At 50.7% G+C, this 27,837-nt stretch overlaps 1 protein-coding gene and 1 long non-coding RNA gene across 2 annotated transcripts; one reads left to right on the top strand and one right to left on the bottom strand.

Moving 5' to 3' along the window:
- Nucleotides 1-277: 277 nt before the first annotated feature.
- LOC119003540 (uncharacterized) lies at nucleotides 278-13,606 on the bottom strand. Its single transcript, XR_005069985.1, has 5 exons — nucleotides 13,540-13,606; nucleotides 13,172-13,288; nucleotides 13,028-13,031; nucleotides 3,811-3,961; nucleotides 278-1,334 (listed from the first exon to the last, which is right to left on the bottom strand). It is a non-coding gene; the product is annotated as an uncharacterized LOC119003540 (long non-coding RNA).
- GPR17 (G protein-coupled receptor 17) lies at nucleotides 8,622-10,542 on the top strand. The gene has a single exon (XM_037069979.1). It carries the CDS (start codon nucleotides 8,927-8,929, stop codon nucleotides 9,944-9,946), a length of 1,020 nt encoding a protein of 339 aa, XP_036925874.1. The 5' UTR covers nucleotides 8,622-8,926; the 3' UTR covers nucleotides 9,947-10,542.
- Nucleotides 13,607-27,837: the final 14,231 nt, after the last annotated feature.

The raw sequence follows: 27,837 nt of genomic DNA on the forward strand, positions 1-27,837 counted from the left end.
ACAGCCTTTAAGGACTGGCTGGACCCCCCGCACTGGCAGCCCTGTCAGAGCCCCCCAGCACACTCCACCTACCCGGTCATCCTTCAACCAGTCAACCTGGACTGCAGGTTTCTGGCTGGCCTTTTTCTTCAAGCCCTGATGGAAGCCTGGCCCTGGAAACAGGGAATGGATCCCACCCGCCCTGTCTGGTGTCTGTTGAAGTATGTTCAAGGGAGCCACTGCCCCACCTCCTGACCCCATCACCACAGACCATGCAAACACAATGGTTGTGTACTTATTGTGCAAGTGTGAGTCACACCAGTCCTGTGCTGGACATGGAGGAAGTGTCCTCCCTGGAGGGTAGGAATGAGCCACCCACCTGGCTCCATCACCTTCTGACCTCCAGCTTTACCCAGAGGTTTAATGTGTGCCTGGGGTGTGGGGATGGAGGAACTGCGGAGACCACAGAGGAGCTTGGGAAAGCCACAGTGACTCAAACCTGGGATGGAGTAGCCAAGGCCAGATTTTAAGAAGGAAGCCTCCTGAGTGAGGGAGGAGTAAGATCCTTGTCCATCCTGTTGATTCATGCAGTGAGTTGGCAGGGCTTGCTGGCCCAGCTCAGGCACAAGGATCCTACTTGGTTGAGTGGATGGCTGAAGGATGGAAGGCTGGTTCACCAGACTTCCTCTTCTCTTTGGCCTTGGTCCTGGGGCTAGGGAAGCTACCTGGCTGTGCGGGACCACACAGGTACACAACGGGGCCAGTCTGGGCAGAGGCTGGCCAAGCCCCCACAAAAGAGTGTGAGCTATCAGGCCCCCTCCAGGAATGGAACAGGTCTGCTAGGTAGGGCTAAGAGAAGTGGCCCCCATCCAGGGCCAGGTGACTCCAGGTCCCAATTTGCTCCTGTCCCTTGAGGATGCCAGGCTAAAGCTTGTAGACACAGGCCTTTCGTAGGCTCAACACATCCAGGCCCCCACCTCTACCCTGTGCCTGCAGAGAAGGAGGGAGAGGAGCCCATAGCAAGGGAGAGAAGAGTCCCAGGGAGAGCGCAAGAGAAGGGAGCAAAGGAAAGAGGAGGGAATGCTGACTAGAGAGAAGGGAAGATCCATGAGGGAGATAAGATGAGCAATGGAGGTGGCAAACAGAAGAGCTCAGCAGGAGCAGGAAACCCAGCAAGAAGAGGAGAAGTGAGGGCAAGGGGAGGCCCCTCAGGTAGAGGGAAGGCCCACAGACTTGGGGTAGGCCTTGAGGGCAGCCAGCTCCACCACCTTCTTCAGCCATTCTTCAGTTCCAGTGGGAAGTTCTTGTACTATCTTTTACACATGAGCTTCATGTCAAACTCTATAAACTTGTTCCTGGGGAGGAAGTGCAGCAGTCAGGAGAACCCTATGCCCTATCAGCTCTGAGCCAGGTCTCCCTCAACCCACAGAGCCAAAGCCTGAGAAGCGGCCTGCCCTCTTCCCCTAGCCCACAGCCTCCCCACCAGCCTGCCGCAGCCAGTAGGCCAGAACCCAGACCCTATGGTGAGCTTCTTACCAAAGGTTCTGGTAGACAGAGAGATGGGTGTCCAGGCCTCCCCTTCCCTCCTAAAGGCTTCTCTCAGATTCTGACACTTCAGAACCCACCATGTTTCCTGTTATCCTCGGAAACCTGCTCCACCTCACCTCACAATACCTCTCTCGGCTTCCTGAATGAACCAGCAGTCTGATTCTTTTGCCTTTGACTTTGCTGTTCCCTGGGCTGCAATGCCCTTCCCTCCCCAGAGCGCGATGTCCTGGTGATTGTGTGGCATTTCTCCTTTCACCGTGCCCTGGGAGTCTCTGGACCTGCTTCCATGGGGCTGGAGCCTCCCCTTGCTTCCACTGCACCCCCCAGGGCCTGACAACAGAAAGTGACCAGGAAGGCCTAATGAAAGGCAGAGCCCATAAAAGCCCATTCAGTCTGGAGCCCCTTGATATGCTCCATGGAGAAGGAAGATGCTGTGCAGGTCCCCCTGAGAGGCTGGCAAAACTTCAGGTTGAGCTTAATATTGCAGGTGCAGCAAGAGAAGCAGTTCCCACACCAGGCCTTGTTGAGGGCTGAAACCACTGTGAGGGCAGATGGGACTCTGGCTTAGCAGGCCCCTCCCACAGGCCCAGCTGTACAAAGTGAGGGCCAGCTGGGTCCACAGCTGCAGGACCCACAGCCCAGAGGGAGAGTGAAGGGGGTCAGGGGAAGGAGGGGACACAAGGACAGAAGTGCCTTACAATCACCCTCGATCACATGGTGGCAGCTGTAGCAGATGTCCCCAGAGAGCTGAAGACCAAGCAGATACCCAACATACAGGCACCCTCCCTGCTTTGCCCCTCTACCCAAAGCCCTCAGTTTCTATCTAGGCCACCTAGCTCTCCTAGAATACAGCCTCAGGCCTGAGGTGAGGGTACCCATGGCACATCAGAACCAACTCCTCAGGACAACAGGGTGAGGCACTGCTCCTCAAAACGCCCCTTTGTTCCTGAAGGGTATGGACCAGGGCAGTAACCCCTGTCTCCTATACCAGAACAGCTGGGTAGTCTTGCCAGACATAGCAGGAGGAAGGAGGCTGATGGCACATGTCAGCCCCAGGACTTTACACAGTTAGTTTGTTCAGTCCCCACAAGAGACCTGGGCCATAGGAGAACATTTTCAAATGAGGACACTAAGGCAGGGAGGGCTGCCCAGGACACTGCACTGGGAGCATCAGCACCACAGCAGGCTACTAGACAGGCTGCCCGCATAATCTCCTGCTCTGACCTCCTGTCTTTCACACAGCAGCCTCCCCAGCATACCTCCCTGCAGGCTCTCCAAAATCCCTCAGCCCCCAACAAGGGCAGGCAGCCTCCTTTCCAAATCTGTGCCGTTGCAGGCCCTGCCAACCCACCCTCTGCCCTAGGCCTCACCTGATTGTAGTGGGTCTCACAGTAAGCCAGGCCCTTCTTCTCATAGTGCCAATGCCCTAGGAATGGCTTCTCACACTTGGCACAAACAAAGTGCTAAGCACAGAAAGAGCAATGCAGGGCAGGGCAGAGCTAGAGCATTGACCCCAATGCCCAGTGAGTGACCCTGCAGATCATTGTCCTTTCTGGGCCTGTTGCATCACTAGCAACCTTGACCCAAGTTGTCAGGTGCTAGTGAAGTGTGCTGGGCCCTCCCAGGTGGCGCTGCTCTGTTATTTGCACGGTGCCTTCTTAGAAGGCTGTGTGTGTCTGTCTTCTAGAGACACTCCCCTACAAGCCCTGGAGTCACATGTGGGCATTTCCCCACAAGCCCCAGAGTCACTGAGCATCTTCCCATTCAGCAAGGATTCAGCCACCCACAGAGGGCTGGGAGCCAGGCCTGCAACAAGAATTTCCCAAGGTGCTACCCAAGGCAGATCTGGGCCACAGCTAGCCAGGTTATTGAGGATAGAAAGCCGCCTCTCCAAGTAATGTCCATAATCCTATTAGAGCCCACAGTGCAAGGGAGTACTCCATGTAACTCAGGTTACAGGTATACCCAGCTTCTGTATGTACATGGGACTATAGACACAGCCAGTTCTGTCAATCGCAATCCTATAATCCCTACAGCTTTCTCATGACTTTGGAATCCTCTAGAAAGCCAGCAGGGGAGGAAGGAAGGTGGTCTCCTGGTTCGCACAGATGAGCTGGTGCTAGGTCAGGGGTGAGGAGGGAAAGCAGCCAAGAGAAAGGTGTCTCCTGGGAGCCAGCCACCCAGCCTGGGGGTGGGAGTGTGGAGGGGCTGCCCAGACAGATTCCCACTGTGGCCGAGAGCCAGGGGTATCCCCAACCTCCTGTCTGGGCCAGACTCACCTACCTCCACATGCCACTGCTTACCCAATGCACTGACCACACAACCCTCAATGGGCCGACGGCAGGCACCACAGATGGGGATACCCATCTTGTCAAGGCATGGCAGGCAGTAGAGTTCCCCCTTCAGCTCTCAGGCTTCGGCAGTCAGCTCCTTCCTAAAAGACAATGCAGAGTCCCCCCAAATGACATCCCTGTGATTCTTCAGGGTTCACACTGGCAGGGGCTCAGAGCAGCCCTTCCAGCCTCAGGGAGCAGCTTCCTGAGAGGACTTACTCTGTCCCAGCAGAGCACCCTGGGCAAACAGCTCTTTGATCTCTTTGGGGATTTCTGCTGCCTAAGGCCCCAGGGCACAGAATTCCAGCACAGTACTTGCAGAAGGCAGCCCATGAAGTTACTGTCGAGTCCTCTGAGAAGCTTATCTGTTCTCTAGGCCCTACCGCAACAAACTGGGGCCTGGGACAGCCATGAAGGGATGGCTCTGCAGCCTCTCTTTTCTCCCTCCTTCACTCTCCAATACCAGCAGCAGCCCCTACTCCTCACTCTTGTTCTCCATGCCTTTGATTCCTTCCTGTCAGCTTCTTCCAGGGCCCCAGCCCTCACTCACCCCTGAGTCGCAAACCTGGATTATGCACATCCCCCCTGAACAGAACCCTGGAGAAAGGGGTTTCCTACAGCGGTGCCTTTCAGGCCCATCCACTTCCTCCCAGTATCCCATTCTCCTGCCCCATCACTGCCCCGGGAGGGACTCCCACCCTACTCTCCATCAGTTCCTGTTACAAGCATCTGCAATAGGTGCAGCTGAAGTGGTCCAAGGTGGTACCAGTCATTCCTGAACATGAAGGGCTGCTCCTTAATGACCATGTGGCACTGCTGACAGATGTACTTGCCCAGGCCCTTGGCCTTCTCAAGGTTGTGGCAAGGCCAACACAGGTGCCTATAGGAGGCAGGTGGGTATTGAGGTAGAGTGCCCACTCCTCCTCTTCCTCTCAGACAGCCTGAGCCACGTCCCAGAAGGGATCCCTGACCCACCCTGTTTTTAATGAATATCTGTGAGCCTCAAGAGGCCCAGACAAGGTCCACAGAGCAAGCTAGCCAGTCCTGCAACCCCTCAGACACATTCTCCAAAAGGAGCCTCTGCATAAGGAGAAAGACTGTGAGAACATACACCAGAATGGTGGTATTTGCTGTTTTAGGGTGGTGTAGCAAACATGATGGTTTTCTTCTTCCCACTTCTTCTGAGCCCAGGACATTGTGTGGAGTAGAATAGACATTTCACTGACTTTCCCCCCGCCCAGAATTAGTTTTACTTTTCAAATGTCTTTTAACACATGAGTCGTCATATAGTAACAATTAGACTTACAACCCTGCCATGTCCAGTGGAGTGGCCAAGGAAGACCAGGTTTGGTGGTCCACACGAGCCTTCCTTTGGGGTCTGCCAGACAAAGAGGGACCAAACACCTACAGGCTCTTTCTGGTGCCAAAGACAAGAATGGCTGTGTCAGATGGAGGCATCTAAACCCAGGAAATATCATTAGAGTCTTTTTTGTGTACACCTCAGAGTAATTTCTGATGCTACTCCCTGTACTGGGCAACAGCTGTGGTCCCTACTGAGAGAAATTAACATGGTTTCTGTTTTTCTGAGTCTCAAAGATGAGAGGAATTTAGATTCTAGGTCCCTAGGCAACAATGTGCAAAGGCTCCAGTGCATCACTCCCATTCCCACCTATTTCTGATCTGCAAGTGGCCCTGTGTAGCCAGGCCCTACGCCCTACCCCTGTTTCCAGATTTCCAATCTACAAGGAGCCTCTCCAGCACTCACCTGATCCAAGGCTTGGCCCCTTCACAAGCAGTTCAGGGAGTCCACTGAAGATTACTCTCAGGTCAGGGGTGGTAAGCAGCTCCTGGACTGCAGGGCAGCCAACCCAGGGCCCAGCCCTTGACCACAGGCCTGCGCCTCATTTGGGCCTGAGCTCATGGGCATAAAACCGCTCTCTGCTTCGTGGGGCATAACACACCTCAGCTTTGAACACTCCTAAAATGAGTCTTGGGGGCCAGTGGGCAGCAGTGGCCCCTTCAGAGGCCTCCCATGTAGAGCCTCCACCTCCAGACTGAGTGGTCCCAACAGCCACAGACAGCGCCCCATTATACACAGCCTGCAGCTGTGCCCTGTTTAAGATAAAGGCCATGGTTTGTTCCACACACCCAAATGGAGCCTAATTATACAGAGCAAGACACAGGGATCTTACATCAAGAGTCCTGAAAAGGTCCCCTCTCATTCAACCAGACAAGATTCCTCAGCCTCTCACCCTCCCCACTCACAAGACCCCTCCACTGTCTCCCATGCAGGCTTGGGAGCCTGAGCCCATTGCCATGGCAGCCAGCCCCTCCAAGTAATTCCCAACGGTAGGAAATTGTCCCCTTCTGAAATGTCTTGTTGTGTCTATCAGCCCCAGCCAGTCCCCCCACCCAGCCTGCATCAACTCTGAAGCTTTAAAGACATACACTCAGCCTCTTTGATGCTCAGTGGCCAAGTTGGGGACTTGGCCGGGAGGGGACGCCTGGGCTGGAACACACTGGAATATTCATAGCACAGTGGCAGCAGAAGCAGCTATAGGAGTGCCCATCACACAAGGGACCCCTTGGAAATGAAGCGGTCTTTCAGAATCAGAGGGGCTGCCACCTCCCTTCCCCTCCTTAAATATCTGGCCTTCCACCACAGCGACACAGAGAGACCACCACCACACCTCAGTCTTCTTGCCCCTTCACCTGCACCCAGCTGCAAGAGGTAAGGGCCAGGCGGGTGGGGGCGGGTAAGGTGTTCAGGGGCTAAGCAGAGGGAACTTAAAGCAGGGCAGGGGTGGGTTGTGCCTGTCCCTGAGATACCTCTCTGAGATCATGGTAGAACCCATGTCTGGAAGATTCCCCAGTCTGAATCACAGCAGTCCCATAAGGCAGTGTCCTTGTCTAACCTGCTGGGCTTACAGACAGTGCCTTGCCTCAGACCCGCAGTACAATGAGCTGGCACCCAGGCTCCTCACCACTAGGTTATGGAACACAGGCAAAGTCATATGAGGAGCCAAGAGGAAGAGGTGCCAGGCTGCCTGCCTACCACAGGACTGCCACTGAGGCCTCCTACTGTGGCCACATATGCCCTCTATTGCTCCCCTTACCCACAGCCATGCCAACCCCAGTTGGCACTGCCCAGGCTGCACTTCACGCACCCTCAGCCTCTCTTCCCTAAGCAGAGGAACCCAGCCCGGCAGGGTGCATGCAGGCCAGGCTCATGTGTCTATGGCATGCACAGAGAATGAAATGGGTCCATTTCAGATACTGCCAAAATCAGTATGAAAACTCCTAAAATGGGTAAGGGATAGAGAAACCTCTATCATGAAACAAGCATGAAAGCATTTTGAAACCAAGCATTTTTTAAGCATTTTGAGAGCATGTACACATGCAGCCTTCAGCAGGCGTATGAGGTCAAGGGCAGAAAGCTAGGTGCTGGCAGGCCCACCTAAGGCCACAATAGACTATGTGATCTGCATGGTCACACCTTACTTGTGCGGCCCCCAACTCCCTGTTCTGGCTGTACCCTGGGCTCCTCCTCCACTGCTGGAATGCTTCTTTTCTCCTGTGAACAGTCCTTCCTCCACCCCTCATCAGTCCCAACACAGAGGACAGGAGCCCTGGAAGCTGCACTGCAGGTGAGAGAGAGTTCACCGGGCTGAAGCCTATAAGTGACCCCAGGGCAGGAGCAACCCCAGGGCAGGAGAAGCAGGGCCGGTGGCCTCCCTGATCCCTGCTTAGAGGGTTGCCTCCATCCTGCCCTCTCCTAATCACACCTCCTACTCCCAGGCCTGGTGAAGGAGTCCTACCCTCTTCTTTTAGGATCTCTTGAATAGACCAAAAATCAAAACAGGAGTATGTTACCCTGTTGGGGAGGACATCCACCAGAGCCAGGGTTCACCAGATGTAAAATGGCTCTTGCCAAGGCCAGCAGGGCTCTTAGCTGGCCTCTCTGGTGTAGGTAAAGCAGGCAAGTGAAGCCAAGCAGACAGGTGTCCTCCAAGCCCCAGCCTTTCTGGGGCTGCAGATCTAGAAAACTCTGGCCAGTCTTTTCCTTTGGGTGAAATGGCTTTATCTCTCTTAGGAAAGAATCTGTTCAAGGTTTTTAAATTACTCTGAGTAGTAAAACAAATCCTGCTGGCCTGAGGCCTGAGTGTGAGTCTTTCTCTACCCATTAGGGCATCCAAAACAGAGTTTTGGGGCTGAGTCCAGAAAGCTCAAGAGACCTTGGGATCTGCACCTGTATGGCTTTGGGCACTGGCAGACAGAGCAGGCCTCTGACCTGGGACACAGCCCATATCTGCATTTCTAGTGAGGCCTCCTCCGTGGCAGGTGCCAGGGAGCTGTGGTCAGGGCTGGCAGCAGGGAAGGTGAAAGCAGCTATGCTTGTCAAGGCCACTGTGGGAAGTGCCTTGAGGCCCAGACAAGCAGGTGGGTCAGGGAGGGTCCTGGGACTTTGGGTGAACAGAATTCACCTGGCAAAGTTAAGACTACAGAGAAGCTGGCAGGGGTCCACACACTAGTCTTTTGCCCATTAAGGGTGGGGCTCAGATATCACCCATGCCACCCTGCCACACAGATAGCACAGCTGAGGACCAGGACAGAAAATATGGGACCCCTTCCTCCACTCTCCCACTCCCAAAGCCTCAGACAGACAGGGTTCAATCCCTATTTTCCTCGTGGTGTTGACTCTGTTGCCCAGGGTCTGAGACAATGAACTCTGGGATATGGACCAGGCAAAGGCTTTGGAAAACTCAGCAGGGCACAGCCTCCCAGAGGAGTTAGCCCAGCAACTGCCTGGCAAGTTCTGAGCCCATGCCTGTTTGTGGGGTTTGGTGAAGTTGAGAAAGCCTGTGACACAGAATAACTCAGGAGATGCTCCCATTGCCTCCCAGGAAATGCCAAGCATGAGACAGCCTGGCTCTTGTGGTTAGGGACTGGCAGGTTCTGGAGGCACCCCAATATTCTTTTTGGGGCTTCCATAGAGGGTAGTGCTTGACTGGGATCTGTCCACTTTCCTTCCAGGCTCATCCCTAGGCTCTTCCTCCAGTCGAAGCATGAATGGCCTTGAGGCAGCCTTTCCAGGTCTGATGGCCAACTCTTCCCTGGGCACTGCAGACCAGTGTGGCCAGGAGACATGGCTACAGAATGTCTTCTTTGCCTCTTTCTACCTCCTGAGTTTTCTCCTTGCTTTTGTCGGCAATGCCCTGGCCCTGTGGCTTTTCATCCAGGACCGCAAACCAGGCACCCCTGCAAATGTATTCCTGATGCACCTGGCTATGGCAGACCTGTCCTGTGTGCTGGTCCTGCCCATGCGCTTTGTCTACCACTTCTCAGGGAACCACTGGCCATTTGGGGAAATCCCATGCCGCCTTACCGGCTTCCTCTTCTACCTCAACATGTATGCCAGCATCTACTTCCTCACCTGCATCAGTGCTGACCGCTTCCTGGCCATTGTGCACCCTGTCAAGTCCCTCAAACTCCGTAGGCCTCTCTATGCACACTTGGCCTGTGCCTTCCTCTGGGTGGTGGTGGCCATGGCCATGGCCCCACTGTTGGTGAGCCCACAAACCGTGCAGACCAACCACACAGTCATCTGCCTGCAGCTGTATCGGGAGAAAGCCTCACACCATGCACTCATGTCCTTAGCTGTGGCTTTCACCTTCCCATTTGTCACCACTGTTACCTGCTACCTGCTCATCATCCGCAGCCTGCAGCAGGGTCCCCGTGTAGAGAAGCGCCTTAGGAACAAAGCAGTCCGCATGATTGCCATGGTGCTGACCATCTTCCTGGTCTGCTTCGTGCCTTACCATGTCCATCGCTTTGTCTACGTGCTGCACTTCCACAGCAGTGGTGCCTCATGCACTGCCCAGCATGCCCTGGCCCTGGGGAACCGGATCACTTCCTGCCTTACCAGTCTCAATGGGGCACTCGATCCCATCATATACTTTTTTGTGGCCGAGAAGTTTCGAAACACCCTGTGCAACCTGCTCAGTGGCAAAAGGCTCTTGGGTCCACCTCTCAGCTTTGAAGGGAAAACCAATGAGAGCTCCCTGAGTGCCAGGTCAGAGCTGTGAATTCCAGCCACCACCTGAACCTGCTGCAGACTGCCTCAGGACAACTCCCTTAGGGTTTTGAGGCTTTTCCCAGACTCACAAAGAAGAAGCCCATTTCTCCCCAGCCACACTCTGAGAAAAGAAACTGAAATCTCAGTGAATTACTGCCACTCCCTCCAAGGTCAGAATTACCTAGTGTCCAGTTCTGACTGATCTGATGCACAAATCCCTAAAGAGGGAGAACTGTGTGAATCAGCTGCCCCCTCTGCAGACTGTGTTGGCCCAGCTTGCTTATAGCTATTAGGTAATCAGTGACTTTGCCCTGTAGTAAGAGGGGCAAGGAAGCCAGAGGAATAACTCCTGAGCGATGAGTGTTTTTATTTCCTGACTGCTGCTCAGCCTCCTTTCCACTAGGGAAACACACAGCAACAAAATTCTGAGGAAAGAATCCAGAAGGTGGTTGCAATTGCCCCATGAGAAGAGGAGAGGCAGGAGTCCTGTGAGGGGTAGGAGGCATGTCCAAATATTTTCTGTGACATGCAAGGTGCTTTGAGTTGATTTTGTGGCACTTTTGCCAGACGACCCCTGAGTTTAAGGGTCACAAATGATGAATTATAGCTGAACACTGTAAGTACATTTCAAGCTGGTCACCAGGTGGCATCCAGCAATCATGGTCCAGCGGGCACATCACTTCTTGATCCCTCCTGCTGTAAACCCACACAGAGACCTGCCAGTGGCCTGACAATCCCCAGAGCTTCTCAGCAGGTGCCCAGTCCTGGTCACACATACAGCATGAGTGGACAACCAGGCTCTGTCACTGCCTGAGAATACCTTGGGCAGGGAACTGGGTCCTGGAGTGTGAATCTGCCTCCCAGTAACCCAGACCCAGTAGGGGTGTCCTTTACCATACTCCCTCCCAAGAGACCTCCACCAGCCTGGACTGGCTGAACTGTGATCTATTTCACTTCACAGGATGGCATATATTGCCTTAACAGGTCCTTTTTGGTATGTACTTGATTATAGTGATCATAAACATAACCATAGCCCTGGCTGGTATGACTCAGTGGATTGAGTATAGGCCTGTGAACCAAAGGGTCGCTGATTTGATTCCCAGTCAGGGCACATGCCTGGATTGCAGACCAGGTCCCAGCATGGGGCACATGAGAGGCAACCACACATTGATGTTTCTCTCTCTCTCTTTCTCCTTCCCTTCCCCTCTCTCTGAAAATAAATAAGTAAAATCTTTTTTAAAAACATAACTGTACTTTAGATTCTGAAGGTTATTGTGATTGGTTAACAATACCCTTCCTCAAACTTCTCCCTTCAATCCAACAATGGCAAAGGCTAAGAGAGGAAACTCAAAGTAGAGGCTAAGAGAAGAGAAACAGGTAGCACATGCTGTTGACTGTGGTTCTTATACCCCACGGTATGCCTACCCCACGCAGACCCCAAGGTTCTGCACTGTGGTCTTCAGAGGGTTAGCCCAGGTTTGAGGGTCCAAGCAAGGGCCCTGCTCCCATTCATTACAGCAAAACTTTACTTTTGTACCATGCCTTAAATTTCCTGAGCATTTTTAGCCTCCTCCAGATTTTCCCAACAAGGCAGTGAGGCTAGGGTCACAGTGTGAACTGTGGCTCAGGAAAAGGACAGGACTTGCAGAGGCATGCACCTGGTAGGTGGACCTGCCCACTGATCAGCACAGGAACCCCAAGGAGCTGCCTGCCCACCACGCCTCTCAGTTGAACTAAAGCTACGGCTGAGTACCCTGTAGAGAAGCCTGCAGAATACCCTACAGATACCCAGATGGACACAAGGCAGCATGGGCAAGCAAGAGTTGAGATTACTATAGCAGCATCAGGAAGGAGTGAGGGGTGCTATGTCAGAGAATAGACGTGGTGACCAGTGCCCAGGTAGGAGAGTGTGAGAATCAGCAGACAGCTAAGGTATTGATCACAAAGTAGGTGCAGCTCTTCCCTGAGACTTGGTGGTCAGTGAAGGGGAAGCTCAGAGTTATTTGGGACCCACTGCATTTGGGATGCCTGCTAGATGGACACAAGTGGAGATGTCATGAGGGCAGCTGAGTGTCCCACTGGAGAGGTCTGGGGTGAAAGTGTACATCTGAATCACTCAACACATACATGCCATTTAGGACTCTGGGAGGGTGGGTGGACATGAGGGACAAGTGCAGAGCCCAAATGAACCCAACATGGAAGCATGGAGGACGGTAAGCCAGAGATGGAGACAGGCAAGAGAACACAGGGGCCTGGGCTCCCAGAGAGAAAGCATTTCAGCAAGAAAGAGGGCGACTATAATGAAGGCCACTGAGAGGCTGGCAGTGACCTCTGGGTCTGGCAATGTGGAGGCCACGGGGACCCCAACTAGGCAGTGGGAAGCAGATGAGAGGAGCCAGCATGTGTGCTGGGGAGTACTGCAGAGAATTGAGAATCATGTGGGAAGAACTCAGAGGGCATTTTGGCCCATGGAAGCTACCCAGCCTGTTCCTTTAGAAAGGAAGAAAGAGAGCTACTGAAGCCTCAAGCCCTCTCAGAAAGCAGCAGGGTGAGCAGTGCTTTGGGAAAGTGCAGAGACACAAGCAGGCTGTGGGCAGCACAGATGCTGGGCAGCAAGGGTGACCCAAGAAGCTGTCCCCTCAGGCAAGTGGGAGAGGAGGTCATCAGCCTGGGGCAGGAAGCAGGGTTGGGCAGTGGAGACAGTGGTAAGAGGAGGGGAGAATTAAAAGTAGCAACTCTTCCCAGAGTGTGGAGCTTAAGCACTGAGCATCAATGAGATTGATGGCCCTGAATTTAAGAATGAATTTGGAACCCCTGGCCGAGCTTTCTCTCCAGAAGCATGCAGCCATGGGTGCAGGTGGGAAGCAGATGACTAGTGTCAGCAGTGTGGGGTGGCCAGGAGGTAGTAATCTGATTCAAAGCTCGTTAGACTGGAAGCACAGGTCTAATGGCTCCTTCTCTGGCCACCTTCCTCCTTGCTGTGTGCAATCAGCCTGCTGTTGGGAACATCCCCAAGCCTGAGGTGGACCCAGATTCTTTACCCTTCACTCTCTCCAACCTCAGTTCTCACCTGTAAACTGGGCCCTCCTACCTGCCTGGCAGGGACATGGTAGGCCAGGCAGCCATGCTGGCACAGGCCACAGTACCTGGAACGAGGCTGGTGCTCAGTGCATGGTGCCTGTGATGAGAGACCCTCCTTCCTGTCCATCTCACCAGGGCAGGCCCATCTCACCACCTGCATTCTTCACAAAGCCCCAGTCAGCCAGCTCCACATCACACAGTTCACAGCAGAAGCACCCCGGGTGCCAGTTGCTGTTCATGGCCTTGATGACATAGCTAATGATGAATTCACCTAAAAGAGAGAGGTCTCTACTTGCCAGGGCAGGGCACATGTGCCTCCCCCTCCTCAGCCCTACCCCAAGCCCTGTCCACACTGGTGCTTCACCTGGTCCAGGGACTCCTACCAGAGCTTGGGAAAATAATGTCTATAGGGGCCTGAAGGCCAGTGTTCGGAGAGACATGGCATCCAGGGAAGAGCTACCCATGATCCTGCCCATCAGTTTCCCAAGCCACGCAGAGGCATGTGCTGTCCCAAGCCCTTACCACATGATCCACAGCACGGAGCAAACAGCATTTGAAAGTCATGTTCACAGTACTTCCGGCCTTCAAAATGCAGATGGGGCCAGCAGAGAAAGGACAAGCCAACCAGCCATCATTCTCTGGTCTTTGTCAGATCAGGACCTGCCCTTAGGCTAAACAAGCATCCGACTTCATACAACTGTTACCCTGCAGGGAATGGAGGAACCACCCAACCCTCCCTCCAGAGAAGGCTTCCTTAAGGAAGTGATAAACAGTTGAAAGACAGCAGGTGTAGAGTACTGAGAGGAGGCCATGGCAGAGACAGAGAGCAGCAGGTAACCTGGAGATAGAGAGAATGGCTGGCCTACTCAACAAAAGGGGAGTGCACAATGAGAGGCCTTATTAAAGTGGGGAGCTCAGCAAGGCCAGCACTCAAAAGCCATGCTGTTTGCTGAAGATATTGGCCCTGCTGGTCCTAGGAGCCTGCTGAGGGCTGTGGGTGGAGCATAAGCTAGAGAGCTAGGGCCAATTTGGAATGGCTAGGGTCAATTTGGAATTGTATGTGTCACTTTTCCCCATTCCTTGAGTCTTCTCTGTGTGAAAAGTCCATTTCCCCAAAGGCCACAAAAGATCCAGGAAAAGCAAACAGAAAGAGGACATGGGAAGGGGGTTCCCTGAGGGAGAGCCCCAAGTCCTGAGGCTAGCAGGTGCCAGAGTGGACACCATCTGTCTGGACAGTGAGTGTCCTTGCACTGGCCCCAACAGTAGCCAAAGCCTGCCTCTGCTTTCTTCTCTCTCCCTTGACAATTTTACTTGGTCTTTCCATTCTCTAAAATGAGCATCTTATTAGGCTGCAGCTGGGTATAGCCCTACTCAGTGACTTGTAGGGGCAGAAAGGGTACAAATTCATTAAGCAAGCAATATTTCCTGAGCACCTATTGTGTGTCAGGCTTTGTTACAGGCACATGGTCACCATTTCCAGAGGTTTGCCCACCCCTCCCTCTGCCTGTACAGTTGGCCAGCATTTTCCAGGAGGCCCCATGAAGAATAGCTTCTCTCACTTTGCCATCCACCAGCCTTTGAAATCTATCCAGCATCTTCCACTGGCCACCACCCCACCACAACCAGCAGAAGTATGATGCTGTTTAAGGACCATCTATGGTTGGAGGGCAGGTGCTGACCTACAGTGTTTGCCAGTTTCTGTGGTGCACATCTTCCCATCATAGCCATGGCGTGGGCATAGAGCTGAGAAAAGACGTGCAGTGCTACACCACCATGGCACAGCGCAACCACCACACATGTGTGTAGAAATAACTTCAAAGGCACAGACGATAGTAAAATGTAACAAAATAATTAGGAAGGAGTGGGTTTTGAGTTTCATTATCTTTGTTTTTAATAAAACTTTATCTCATTGTACACTTTATATAATTTAATTTCTAATAATGCTGTGTTTAACAACCATCTTTCAAGATCATTGAGTGTGCCCAGTGCAGTCCCCTTCACTTTCATTTTGATTATTGCAATAAGCCAGCTTCTGATCCAACCTGTACCCCTAGCTACTGTCCCTGCACCCCTTCCAGTGTCTCCTCAGCATAGCAACCAAAGTGGTCCTTTCCCAAAGACAGACAGACTCCTTTGCTCCATACCTGCAATGGTTCCTGCCCCTCCCATGGTAAAATTCTAAGATGCTACAAAAGCCAAAATCTGCCTTCCTGTGCTCATCCCCACTACTCCCTTTCCTTTGCTTCCCTGACACAAACCTCCCACTGTTTTTCACACACCTTGCACACTCCAACCTCAGGCCCTTATCACTTGCTGTGTCCTGCTAAGTGCTCTTCATGTGGCTGTGTGCATGGCTTCCCGCCCTCCTTCAGGACTGCTCAAACATTTTTCCTGACCACCCACCCTCCCTCCCTACTCAAAATACCTTACAACCACAGCACTTAGCACCATCTGATAGACATTAAGTTACTCAGTGTACTATCTGATCCCAAGGAAGGGTAAGTACATAGGGCAGGGTGTTTGCATCCCAGGACCTCCCAGAGTCTGCCCAGAGGACGTTGGAGGAAAGGTGACTTTCCTTCAGCACCCACAGCCACCAGGGAAGCATTGTTCACATCTCACATGTGAGGAATGGACCCACAAGGTGTGACAAGCAAGTTTCTGTGCTGGTAGAAGCACAGCTTGACTCAAGGCCTGGCATGACTGCCCCTTCTGTCACCGGTCAAGACCCCAGCCGGGCACAGTGCACAGGGCTGACTTGTGCTGGAGGCACTGTGCACAGGGCAGACTGGAGGGCAGACTTGGAGCTGGGTCAGGGGCTGGGGCTCTGAGAAGGCAGCTGACTGAGGTCCTGGGAGCATCCACATCTCATTGAAGGGCCCCTTGGGGAAGGGCCAGAAGCATTGGGCACACACAAAGCAGTGTTCATGGTACAGCTCTCCATTGCCGTTGACAATCCTCTCGGCAGGAGTGAAGCATACGTGGCAGTGCTGACATACTGCATTGGCTAAGGCAATGGACATGTTGCTAAAGGCAGAATGAATGGAAAAGTCAGGACTGAGGATGAGCAAAGACCAACAGGCCTGGAGGGTGCACTCAATGGGCATGCACCCTTCTTCAAAAAAATAAAGTTTTTTTGATAAGGAAAACCTCTTTCCTCACCCAATGACATTCTTGGCACTGTGGTAACTCAGAGATGTGTGGTCAAGACCAAGATGCTAGCACTGGCTTGGGTCACTCTTCAGGGCACCCCACACATACTCATAGCTCTGTGGGCTGTGGAAATGCTCAGTAGCAGTGCACACCAGGGGTCACAGCATGCACTCATGGAAGACAATTCTGCAAGGCTAAGGTGGCATCTCCATTTCACAGGTGGAGAAATTGAGTGACCTTCCTAAGGGCCACAGTGGTGGAGGCAGAGCTCCCTGCCTCTGAAACCCCTCTTTCTGTCACATCTTGCTGCCTCAGTGCAGTTCCTGGAGGGTCAGACACAGGCGGGCAACAGCCAGGTGCACACTGGTCAAAGAAGTCAGGGTTGTGCAGCCTAGGCTGCCCCTCCCTCTCTGCGTCCAGACTCCCAGCTGTAGAGAAACCATAATCATGGCTGCCATGATGTCGGTTAGATGAGACACATGGAAGTACTTGGCTGGACACCTGGACCACAGTAAGCCTCCACAAAGGACAATGCTGTGGTTGTCAATGTCAATGACTCGGATTCTCTGCTGCTCAGTCCTTACCGCACTAGGCCATCTCTTGGGTGACAATGGCCACCTCAGCTCCCTCTTGAGCCTCCTGTCACCCCTTCTCAAGGAATCAGAGGGTGTCTCAGGTATAAAACAGGTACAGGTGAGATGCTCTGTATTCATACCTTCATTTAATCTTCAAGGTAACCTTGCCTTCCAGATGAGACCTTAGGCTCAGAGAGGTTAAATAATTTGCCCAAACTTGCACAGCAGATGACATAATCCAGATTTGCACTCAGGTTGGTCAGACTTCAATAGCTTTTTCTCCTGTACCATGAGTTAGTGTCAAATCATCTGCTCCAGCCCTGGCTGGTGTAGCTCAGGGGATTGAGTGCAGGCCTGCAAACCACAGGATTGCGGTTTGATTCCCAGTCAGAGCACATGCCTGGGTTGCAGGCCAGTTCCCAGCCGGGGACTCATGAGAGGCAACCATACATTGATACTTCTCTCCTTCTCTCCTTCCCTTCCCCTCTAAAGATAAATAAATAAAATCTTTTTTAAAATAAAATAAAATAGCATCTATGCTAAAAAAAAAATTATCTGCTCCCCCCAAAAAACATGGAATCGCCCTCCCATGGAGAAGATAAAAGTGTGAGTCTTTGGGACAGAAGCAGGGTGGAGAGCAAACCTCCTCATCCGTGGTGGGTAACTTCTATCCCTGGTGGAAGTGAGGGGCTTCCTTCCAGGAAAGTACAATCCAAGCTAAACTACAGGGTAAGTGACTGTGCTGAGCCATGTCTGTGCTAACTCCAGCCCAGGGGTCCTGAGGCATGGCCAGGAGGAGTAGTGCTGGACTTGATGGCCTCTACAACCTTCCAATGCCCTGGTGGCCATACCTTTTCCTACAAATGTAGCAAATAGGCTTTGTCCAAGAGTCAACTCTGATAGATTGGTGGTGCTGCATGGAAAACTAGGCAAAGAAAAATGGTCCAGCTCACTGAGTCAAACAGTGTCATGTTTGAGAATATCTTTCCAGCCTGTTCTAGCTCCCAAGATATTGAACCCCATCCCTCTCTGCATAGGGTCATGAGGAGAATTCTTGAGTGAGTATACCTCCAGGAAGAGGGGCCTAGGAAGTGGGAGTGGGCTCTGCCTCCTAGGGATCTACACATAGGATGTGGACAGTAAGTCTCACAGAGGGTTGCTGCCACATGGACACAGACGAGAGGCTGGGATGGGGCTTTCAGGCAGGACGTCCTCTCTGCTCCACTTAGGGAACCCATATGGCAGGGCCAGGTAGGAGCACTCTTTAGTAAGACTTGTCAGATACACTGGACTTCATCTGGCTCAGTCCATCCATATTTAGGTTGCAAGAACAAGGAAGAAGGATGGCAGCAGGAGTTGGGCAGAACCCAAGATGAAAGGGAAACTGCCATAGTGAACAGTTGCCCACCCTGCTTGCACCCTGTCCTCCTCAGCTTCTCTGCTGGTCCCCACAGAATGACAGGGCAGAGGACTGACTGCCTGAGCCACTGTATAGAGCACAGCTGAGCTTTGTCAGCACAGGCATGGTTTCCTGCCCTAAGAACACTGTGAACCTGGCCTTTTCCTCCCAAAGCACATACCCAAGGTGGCAGGGAGGAAGTTCCAAAGCCTGGCTATAAACAAGACCTTGAAGGTCTTGGAGAAGTCAGAAATCAACAGGAAATCCTGTGACTGTGGGCATGTAATTCCCCACTCAAATGAAGCTGAACCAAGGATTCAAGTCTAGTAACAAGCTTTTTTTTTTTAAGATTCTATTTATTCATCTTTAGAGGGGGAAGGGAAGGAAAGGACAGAGGGAGAGAAACATCAATGTATGGTTGCCTCTCGTGCATTCCCTGTTGGGAACTGGCCTGCAACCCAGGCATGTGCCCTGACTGGGAATTGAACTACAATCCCTTAGTTCATAGGCCCACGTTCAATCCACTGAACTATACCAGCCAGGGCACCACATGCTTTTAGATTGCTCCTTAACCCAGACTTCTAGGCCCTAAGCACAACATACACATCTTCCATCTGCCCCTGCAGAGCCTCTATCTCTGCCACAGGGCTGATGACCTGTGTCTTCATGGAGTCACCACACCCCTTTAACTGGTGTGTGTCTAGTTCCCTGGCTGGGTCCCTGGGCATCTCAGGTCGTGGATGTTGCTGTCTGTCACTACATACCTCATACAAGCCCTGAAGAGGCAGGTGGGGTAGGCAGGTAACCACCTAACCTCGTGCCTACGGACTGCCCCTGCCTAAGTCTCAGGCAGTAGCACCCTAACAGTACTCCTGTGGCTGCTTCCCCATGCCAGCCTGCTCAGGAACAGACAACACTCAAACCCACTGGCCAAAGACAGAGGGATGGACAGATGTGCCCAACAACCGAAACACAGCACTGGCAGGGATAATGCCAGCTGCCTCCTGTTGGGGAGGCGCTGGACTCAGTCCTGCAGTTCAAATCGTAATAGCCCCAACCACCTGCTATGGGACCTGGAAAAAGGTACCAGCTTCTCTGGCCCTCATTTCTGTAGCTGCAAAGAGGTACACCAGAGTAACAGTAACTGCCTCATAGGGTAAAGTGAGAAATTCATGGCATAGAGTGTGTGGAGCACAGAGCCCAGCAGGCTAAGTGCTGGACAGAGAGAGTTGTTGTTTTCAGCATCTCTGAGATACTTCTAGAGTCTCTCCATCCCCACCCAGCCTGCTTCCCTGAAAGAGGGCAAATGGGACATTCCAGGTCCACTTTCATACATTTCAGCTAAGAACAAGCAGCACAAAATCCCAGTTATGCCCCTTGGAGATGCCAGCACCTGCTCCAGCTGGACAATGCAGAAGCTGCCAGTGGCACAACCAGCTGCCTGGGGCCAAATCCCAGAGCAGGGAGAGAACATCTCATTCTGTACCTCTTCTCCAACCTTCCCCAGAAACCCAAAAGACTCTCAATGGTGACAGCAAACACAAGCCAGTTTGTGGGCTTATGCAAGATGTCACAGAGTTGATAAGATGTCACTGAGTTTTACAATAATTTTTAGCCTGGAGTGTGGGGAGCCCTGTTTGTACTAGGTCCTTGTGAAGGGAGACTACTGGTTCCAGATAAGGAAACTGAAGCACAGAGAAAACCAGTAGCCTACTAAGGGTCACACAAGATTGGACCCATGTTCCTTCCTGTTCCCACAGCTCCTGATGGTATCATACTGACATGGATGGCCATTCAAGAATCTGTTTTATCAATAATCCCAGGCCTTTCCCCACTCCAGCTTCCACACACCTGAACCTAGAAAGACAGTGTTAGGACTTGGGAACAAGCAACAGCCAGTCACAAGGGTCTGTTCACACTCAAGGATGGGTCAGCGTTACTGAGGCCATGTCAGCCTGGGCAACAGGCAGTCCTCCATGGACAGGCAGATGAGGCTGCAGTCCTGGCTCCAATGCTCCCTGACTATGGAACCCACAGCACAGTCTTCTCTGAACCTGGGCTTTATCACCTGTGAGATGGACCAGCAATAGCTACCTGCAGGGTTGTTAAGAAGGTAAAGTGAGGTAGCACCTGCAGACAGAGCTCATAACTGTTCAGTAACTGGCAGACCACAGTCTTCCTTTCCTCCTTCACAGAGCACAGCACATCTTTACTGAGCCATTGCCATGTGCCAGGCACCATTCTGGGTGTGGGGATAGTGGGGGTTCCACTCAGCCCCACCCTCCAAACTGCAGTGGCAGCTGCCCCAGCACTGCCTTGGTCCTCCTTCCCACTCTTCTTCCTGAAGCCCTGGGAGGCTGGTGGCAGGGTCACTTAGCTACCTGCAGTGACCAGGAATTCACACACAGCCAGTTCCACTCCCATGCTAGAAAATCAGCATGCTGTCCTGGATGGTGTGGCTCAGTGGACTAAGTGCCTGCCTGCGAACCAAAGGGTCACTGGTTCAATTCCCAGTCAGGGTACATGCCTGTGCTGTGGGCCAGGTCCCCAGTAGGGGGCGCATGAGAAGCAACCATTCATTGATGTTTTCCCCCCTCTTTCTCCCTTCCTTTCCCTCTCTCTAAAAATAAAGAAAAAAAATTAATTAGCATGCCACCTTTACACAAAGCACTTACATTATCAGAAACATGTTTCAAATTTGTACAGATCCTTCAGATATTACAAAGCTTTTCCTGAAGCTCTGGTACTCTAGCCCATGTACTTTTAAGTAGGTGCACTTTGAACACCTCACTCTGACAACAGAGAGCTGGGGGAATAAGAAGTTCACAGGAAAATAAAATTGAGTGAAATATAAACGCAGAGGCATGCAACATGAGCGCTCCTGAAGCTGGCTCTCACCATCACCCATGTGCCTTTTATGCCTCTCAGCCACGTGCACTCTGTACTGTGCTGTTACTCTCCAACATCATGCCTGGCCTTCAGCACCCTGCTGGGGCTGAAGGCCCACTCTCCACACCAGGGCTCACTCCATAGATGCCTGGAGTGCTCAGAGGTTGAAAGCAAGAGTTCCTATCCACTCAGATGAGTTACCTGGCCTGCTGAGCCTCAGGTTCCCCACCAGCACCACAGACTTGTTCAATCTCATCCAGGTCCTTACTGAACCTGCAATGCTGGGTGCACATGCAACAGTTAACCCACAATGCTGCTTGGCAGTCTTTGCTCCCATGCCCTCCCTCTTCCTCCATTCTCTGCCCCAGACAACTTGGAGGGCTCAGTCCATATCACCCCTGGGAAGGGCCCCATGCTGTGCACACACATGAGCACAAAGCAGGCCGTACTTGCACTGAATACCATTAGTCCCTGGACTGCTTTTCTTCCTTAGGTCCTCTGGGTTCCCCACTTCTATGACTGTAGCTCTCTATTCCCTCCCTGACTCCCCCTCCTCCCAACTTCAATGTCCTCTCCCATAGTTCCTCCCACATCTCCTCTGCTGGGAGACCCACCTATCACTTTGATGCAGATGAACCCCAGTGCTGCTTGGCAGTCTCTGCTCCCCTGCTCTCCCTTCTTGTTCTCCCCCACCTTCTACTGGATGGTTCCACCCAGATGGCCCCTGGGGTACTGTAAATTCCACATGTCCAAAAGGACATGACCCCCCAGCCCTGACCCCCATGCTGGGGACTCCATCGCCTTCCATAAGCCCCTCACACCCTCCCCAGCCTAGGTTAACTCATCCTTATGGATGCCCTGAGGTCCACTCTGAACCCCAGAGGCTCCCCTTTCATCCCAAGAGGAGTCTTTCATCATTTGTCTACATTGGCATTTCTCCATGGATAAGGCAATTCAGGCCTTAGAGTCAGTCCAACTTGGGTTCAAATCACAGCTTAGCCAGCAGGTTGACCACTCATTTTGCTCATCTATAAAGTGGGAATAAAATGACCCCAGTCTCAAAGCCATAATGGGGGCTACATAGGATAACTAATCCTGAACACACCATCCTCAGCACCCTGCCCAAGAATGTTGATCACAGTTGATATCAAACTCAACTACATGAAGTTGCACCCTCCCCAAGCCTCATCACTAACCCAGTCATGGTTCTCTGGCACTGGGCACTTGGTCCTTGGGCTTTGGAAGGGCCCAGAAGGGTGTCTAAGGAAGGGTCCAAAGCTGAACTGCAGCTTTTGGGATTGGGATGCTCCAGCCCATGCCCTGCTCCTGCCCCTGTCACCTACCAAGTGTGACTGGTGGTAGGCTCTGGCAGTGCTGGTGTCAATGGTACAACCCTGAGGCAATGAGGCCTGGCAGCCATGGTAGCTTCTCCTGGTGGCAGAGCAGCCACTCAGACAAACAGGCCTTAAACCCTCAACCTGGGAACGCAGATGTGGTGGGAGAAACCATAACAGAACTGCTGGAGTGCACAGCTGCCTCCCCATCGCTCCACCAATGACTCCAGACTCGTGTCACACATTGCAATCTCCAAACGGCAGCGGAGTCAACTACAAATAGAAAGGATGCTGTTCCCACCCAGAGGATGGGACAGCATCCTTTTCACTGATGCCACAGTGAAAGCTGAGGCTGGCAAAATTGGGTCCAGATTGGGAAGGGAACTTGCTTGGAAGGTCCCAAACAGTGCTAAGGGGAGATCCAAAAGGACAGAGCAGGATGCCTGCAGGTCCCAGGCTGCCTGAGGTTCCTGAACATGCTGAGGATGGCATAGTACTGACTGGCCCCTGCAGCTGGAAATCCTGTAAGCAGTGAAGAAGCTGAGGTGGTGCCCATGTTCTGCTTCCTTTCCTGACAGTCTGTGCCAAAAAGAGCACCCAGAAGACCCAGATCAAGGCAGCCCTCCAACAGGGTCCTGCCCTCAAGTAGCCAAGCACCCTAAAGAGGTCCATGCTGTCAAATTCAGACTACAGGCAATCCTCCAGCTTGCCAGGGAAAGTAGAAGCAGCAGGATCTGTTGGAAGACTGCAGGAAGGTATCGTTTCTATGCATTTTTCCCTGAAGAGATTGTCAGGGTTGCTATAATCCAAGTGCAAATATCCAATGTCAGCATCTGACTGTGGCCACTGCTGATCCAGCAGGCACTATGATCAACAATAAAATGACAATTCAGAGCACTCATAGAAATCTTAATAGCAATTTCATTTCCCTGAAAAACCTTTCCATTTAAGTCAGACACTATGAACATTATCTTCTCCTGCCTTCAAAAGGAAAGAGACAGGAGCCATCTTTCTAGACAGCAGGGTGCTAGTACTCGTACACTGGGCAGTGAAAAGCTTGGAGGGGATCTGCTGGCACTCACATGGAGGGCCCACTCACCAAGGAACACACCTCACCCCAAACCCAAGCACAAGGAAGTACTCATTAACCACCCTAGAGTCTGCCCCAAAACAGTCATATTGTTACCAGACAAGGGACCTGGCCCTGAGCTGTTCTGTCTATGGCCAGCTGTAGTGTGTGAGTTCTTGACTTCAAGTAGGAAAGATGAAGTGGGAAAGATGAGGACTCACAACACAAGTCCAGGTGACTCTGAGGATCCATTTATTAAAGTTGGTGACAATGAAACAAGGAAGGGCTTAATATAGAGGAAGCAACAGGAGAGCCTAGGTGGGGCTGCCTTAGCTCACTGGGAAGTCAGAGAAAAGGGGGCTTTGGGGACAGGTCCAGGGGATCAGCCTGGGACAAACTTCTTTACAGTTTAGGACATGCATGCCTGTGAAGAAAGAAGTGGGGGAAGAAGAAGGGAATAGTGGCTGCTATTCCTATGCTATTCTGCATAAGGAGAGGCCCGGGGCTGAGTCCATTGTCTTAAGGCTTTTATTTCTTTCTTAAGGGAAGGAACCTTAGGGAAGGTCTCAGGGGAGGGTTTTGGCAGAATATTCATCAGTTCTTCAGGTGCCCCTTCAGGGTCATGGTCCCCACTTGTTCAGTCAGCGACAGGGTCTTTAGTCACTGAAGTTTGTCCTGGTGTTATCACCTGGTTTTGCTGCTTTTCTGGGCCTGAAGCTGAAGCACAGCTAAGGCCTACATGTTATCTCCAGGGAGGAAAGGCCAGAAGAAAAGAGGCAACCATGAGGGTGATGTCCTTGTTCACCTAGTTTTGCCCCCTGCCAGGTACTCAGGGCCTTCTACCCTGGTGACCATCTGTTGGCATTGAATTGATGTCAATGACCTTCAGTTGACACCAGTAATGAGAGAGCAGACAGAGCTGGGGCTATTTCAAAACTTCATCCCCAAATAGGAGTTATTATTTAACCTGACCTGCTCCTCCCTGGAAGACCACACTGGAAAGGCTTGTCTGATCTCACACACACATGCCCAGTGTTAAAAGTCTCTCTTGGGTAGTGTTTTTCAAATGTATTACTATCAGAGCTGCCTATGATATCAGAGCTGCCACTGTCACAGGCAAATAACAGTGTGACAACAACAAACTAACCAAAAAACTTAAAAGGAAAAGCTGAGAAGCAAGATGTCTTTAGAAGCTCTGAAAGAGTTAACATATTCTTAGGAATCTAGAAAGCCACAAAAACTCCCAGGGCTGTGTGCACACTCAGAAAATATGAGAGAAGGTCCTAAACACTCACTTCTGCCTGACCTGCAGGCTGTGCAAGAAGGAAGCAAAGACTAAGGCAGAGTTATAAACTGAATGTTGAAGTTGGATGAATGTTGAAGTTGTGTCCCAACATGCACTCAGTGACCTCAGCAAAGGCTGAGAGACTTATTGGTATCAGGTATTCAAGAAAATTTCCAGCCAATCATTAGCTAACCACTAAACTAACTGAGCATAGACTTCAGTGGCCACTAATGACAGATATACAGAATTTACAGAATAAGTTCAGAAAGGTCACTGAATAAACAAATGAAAAATGGTAACAACAAACTCTGGGGAGTGGTAAGAATCTGATTTCAAGTTGACACATTATATTATTTGAAATGTCCAGTTCTCACATAACATTATGAGACATGCAAAGAAACAAAAAAGTATGACTGACATACAGAAAAAAAGAGCAAGCAACAGAAACTGTTCCTGATAAAGCCTAGGTATGAGAATTACTAGATAGACTTTAAATCAACTATTTTTAACAAGACTTTATTTATTTATTTTTAGAGAGAGAGGAAGGGAGGAAAAAAGAGATGGAGAGAAGCATCGATGTGCAAGAGAAACATTGATTGGTTGCCTCTCACAGAATCCCTCCAGGGGCCTGGCCTGTAACCCAGGCATGTGCCTTGATCAGGTATCAAACTTATTACCTTTTGGTTTGCTGGATGGTGCTCAACCCACTGAGCCACACCAGTCAGAGCTAAATAAGCTATTTTAAATATATTCAAAGACCTAAAGGAAACTGTGTCTATAAAACTAAAGGAATGTATGAGAATGTCTCATCAAATGGAGAATATGAATAAAGAGATAAAAATTATAAAACGGAATGAAATAGAAAGTCCAGTGTTGAAAGGAAATACTAAAGAGAGTCCTTCAGGATGAAATAAAAGGACACTAGACAATATTTTAATCCATGTGAAGAAAGAACAGTAAAGTGTATTTATATTTATATAGATAAATACAAAAGACAGTATAAAGTGTAGTTTTTGTTTGTTGTTTCCCCTGTCTGATTTAAAAATAACTGCATAATAAAATAATTTAACATACAAGGTAGGATCCCCCCCAAAAATGAAATTATCTTGTGGAGGTTGGGCCTTTTGTAGGACAGGCTTCTCTGCTAGGCAAGTGTTCTAGGAATCCATCTGTATCAGTGTATCAGCTCGCATTGTTGTGAGAGGCTGCATATTTCACTTCAATGACTTTTTTTGGAGACTCTTTCAATGCGTTTGTCCATTTCATGATGGGTGATTTACAAGTGCACCTGCCACACCACAGCTGAGTGTTCAGCAGCTTCTGACCAAACACAGCATGACCCCTGTGTCCCACCCTCTCTATTCACTCAGTCCCACCCTAAGCAACCCCTTTTTTTCTCCCCAGATGAAATAAGGGAAATGTTTTGCCGATGTGGAAGAGGTGAAACAAAAACCAACAGAAGCACTAAAGGGCATAAAAATCAATGAGTTCAAAAACTGTTTTGAACAATGGAAAAAACATCTAGATAGGTATATTGCATCAAATGGAGAGTACTTTGTAGGTGACTGAAGTTTAAAGAAATAAAAATGGATATACAATTTTTAATTAATAAATTCCAGGGTTTTTGGGTCCCTCTTCATACTGTAAACAATTGTATACCAGAAAATTAAACAACCTAGTTGAAATGGACAGATACCTAGAATGAGACAAACCACCAAAATTGACTCAAGAAAAAATATAAAATCTAAATAGACCAGTAACAAGTGAGGAGATTGGGTAGTAAAACAAAACGAAACAAACAAAAAAAAACTTCCCACAAAGAAGACCCCAGGGCCAGATGGTTTTATTGGTGAATTCTACCAAATGTTTAAGAATAATTGACACAAATTCTTCACAAAATCTTCCAAAACATGAATCAGGAGGGACTACTTCCCAATTCATTCAATGGGGCCAGTATTACCCTGATACCAATACCATAAGATTTTTTATTATATCTTTTATCATAAGAAAACTACTGATCAACTTCTGGCCAAGATGGAGGCATAGGTGGAAACACTGTGCCTCTCGCACAACTAAGTTTAAAGACAACAAAGTTTTAGTAACAAAAATGCAACCATAACACAGAAAATTGAACCATATGGAACTCCAACAACAACCAACCATTCAGTCAGACCAGTAAGAGGGGCGGAGTCAGCGGCTGGCAGAGTGGGGTTGCGCAAGAAAAATCGGCCAGACCGACCCAGGCATGCAGGCAGAGGTTGACAGATCCCAGGCGCGGGTTGGAAATGGGCAGACCCAGTGAGAGCACAAGGCAGCAGGCTGCCCGCGGTCACACATTCACGCACAAATAAACCAGGCAAAGGAGCGCGCAGTGAGATAGACTGCACAGGCCCCAGCAGCTCGTGGGAAGCATCAGAGGGGACTTCCATTGTCCCTCTCTGACCCCGACCCCACATACAGCTTCACAACCCAGCAACTGGGTTGCCCCGCCCTGGTGAACACTTAAGGCTCTGCCCCTCATACATAACAGGGACAAACAGACCAAAACATTATGGCTCAAGAAGAACTTAAAGCTCCAAATCCAATACTTATAAGCAGCCAAGAAACAGCCAACCTATCAGATGCACAGTTCAAAATACTGGTGATCAGGATGCTCACAGAACTGATTGATTTTAGTCACAAATTAGAGGAACATATGAAGGCTAAACTAATTGAAATGAAGGGAAATGCACAGGAAACCAGTAGTGATGGAAAGGAAACTGGGACTCAAATCAAGGGAGTGGACCAGAAGGAAGAAAAAAATGACCACACAGACAAGAATGAAGAAACAAGAATTCAAAAAAATGAGGAGAGGCTTAGGAGCCTCCAGGACATCTTTAAACATTCCAACATCCAAATTATAGGGGTACCAGAAGGGGAAGAGGAACAGCAACAAGTGGAAAACTTATTGGAACAAATAATAAAGGAGAACTTCTGCAGTCTGGCAAAGGAAATAGACTTCCAGGAAATCCAGGAAGCTCAGAGAGTCCCAAAGAAGTTGGACCCAAGAAGGAACACACCAAGGCACATCATAATTACATTAGCCAAGATGAAAATGAAGGAGAGAATCCTAGAAG

This window comes from Sturnira hondurensis, unplaced genomic scaffold (assembly GCF_014824575.4).
Source record: "Sturnira hondurensis isolate 20B ecotype Veracruz unplaced genomic scaffold, ASM1482457v3 Scaffold0001304, whole genome shotgun sequence".
Lineage (NCBI taxonomy): Eukaryota > Metazoa > Chordata > Mammalia > Chiroptera > Phyllostomidae > Sturnira > Sturnira hondurensis.

Excerpts from the sequence above, each read along its gene's own strand:
- GPR17 (XM_037069979.1), top strand. The coding sequence starts at position 8,927 with ATGAATGGCCTTGAGGCAGCCTTTCCAGGTCTGATGGCCAACTCTTCC.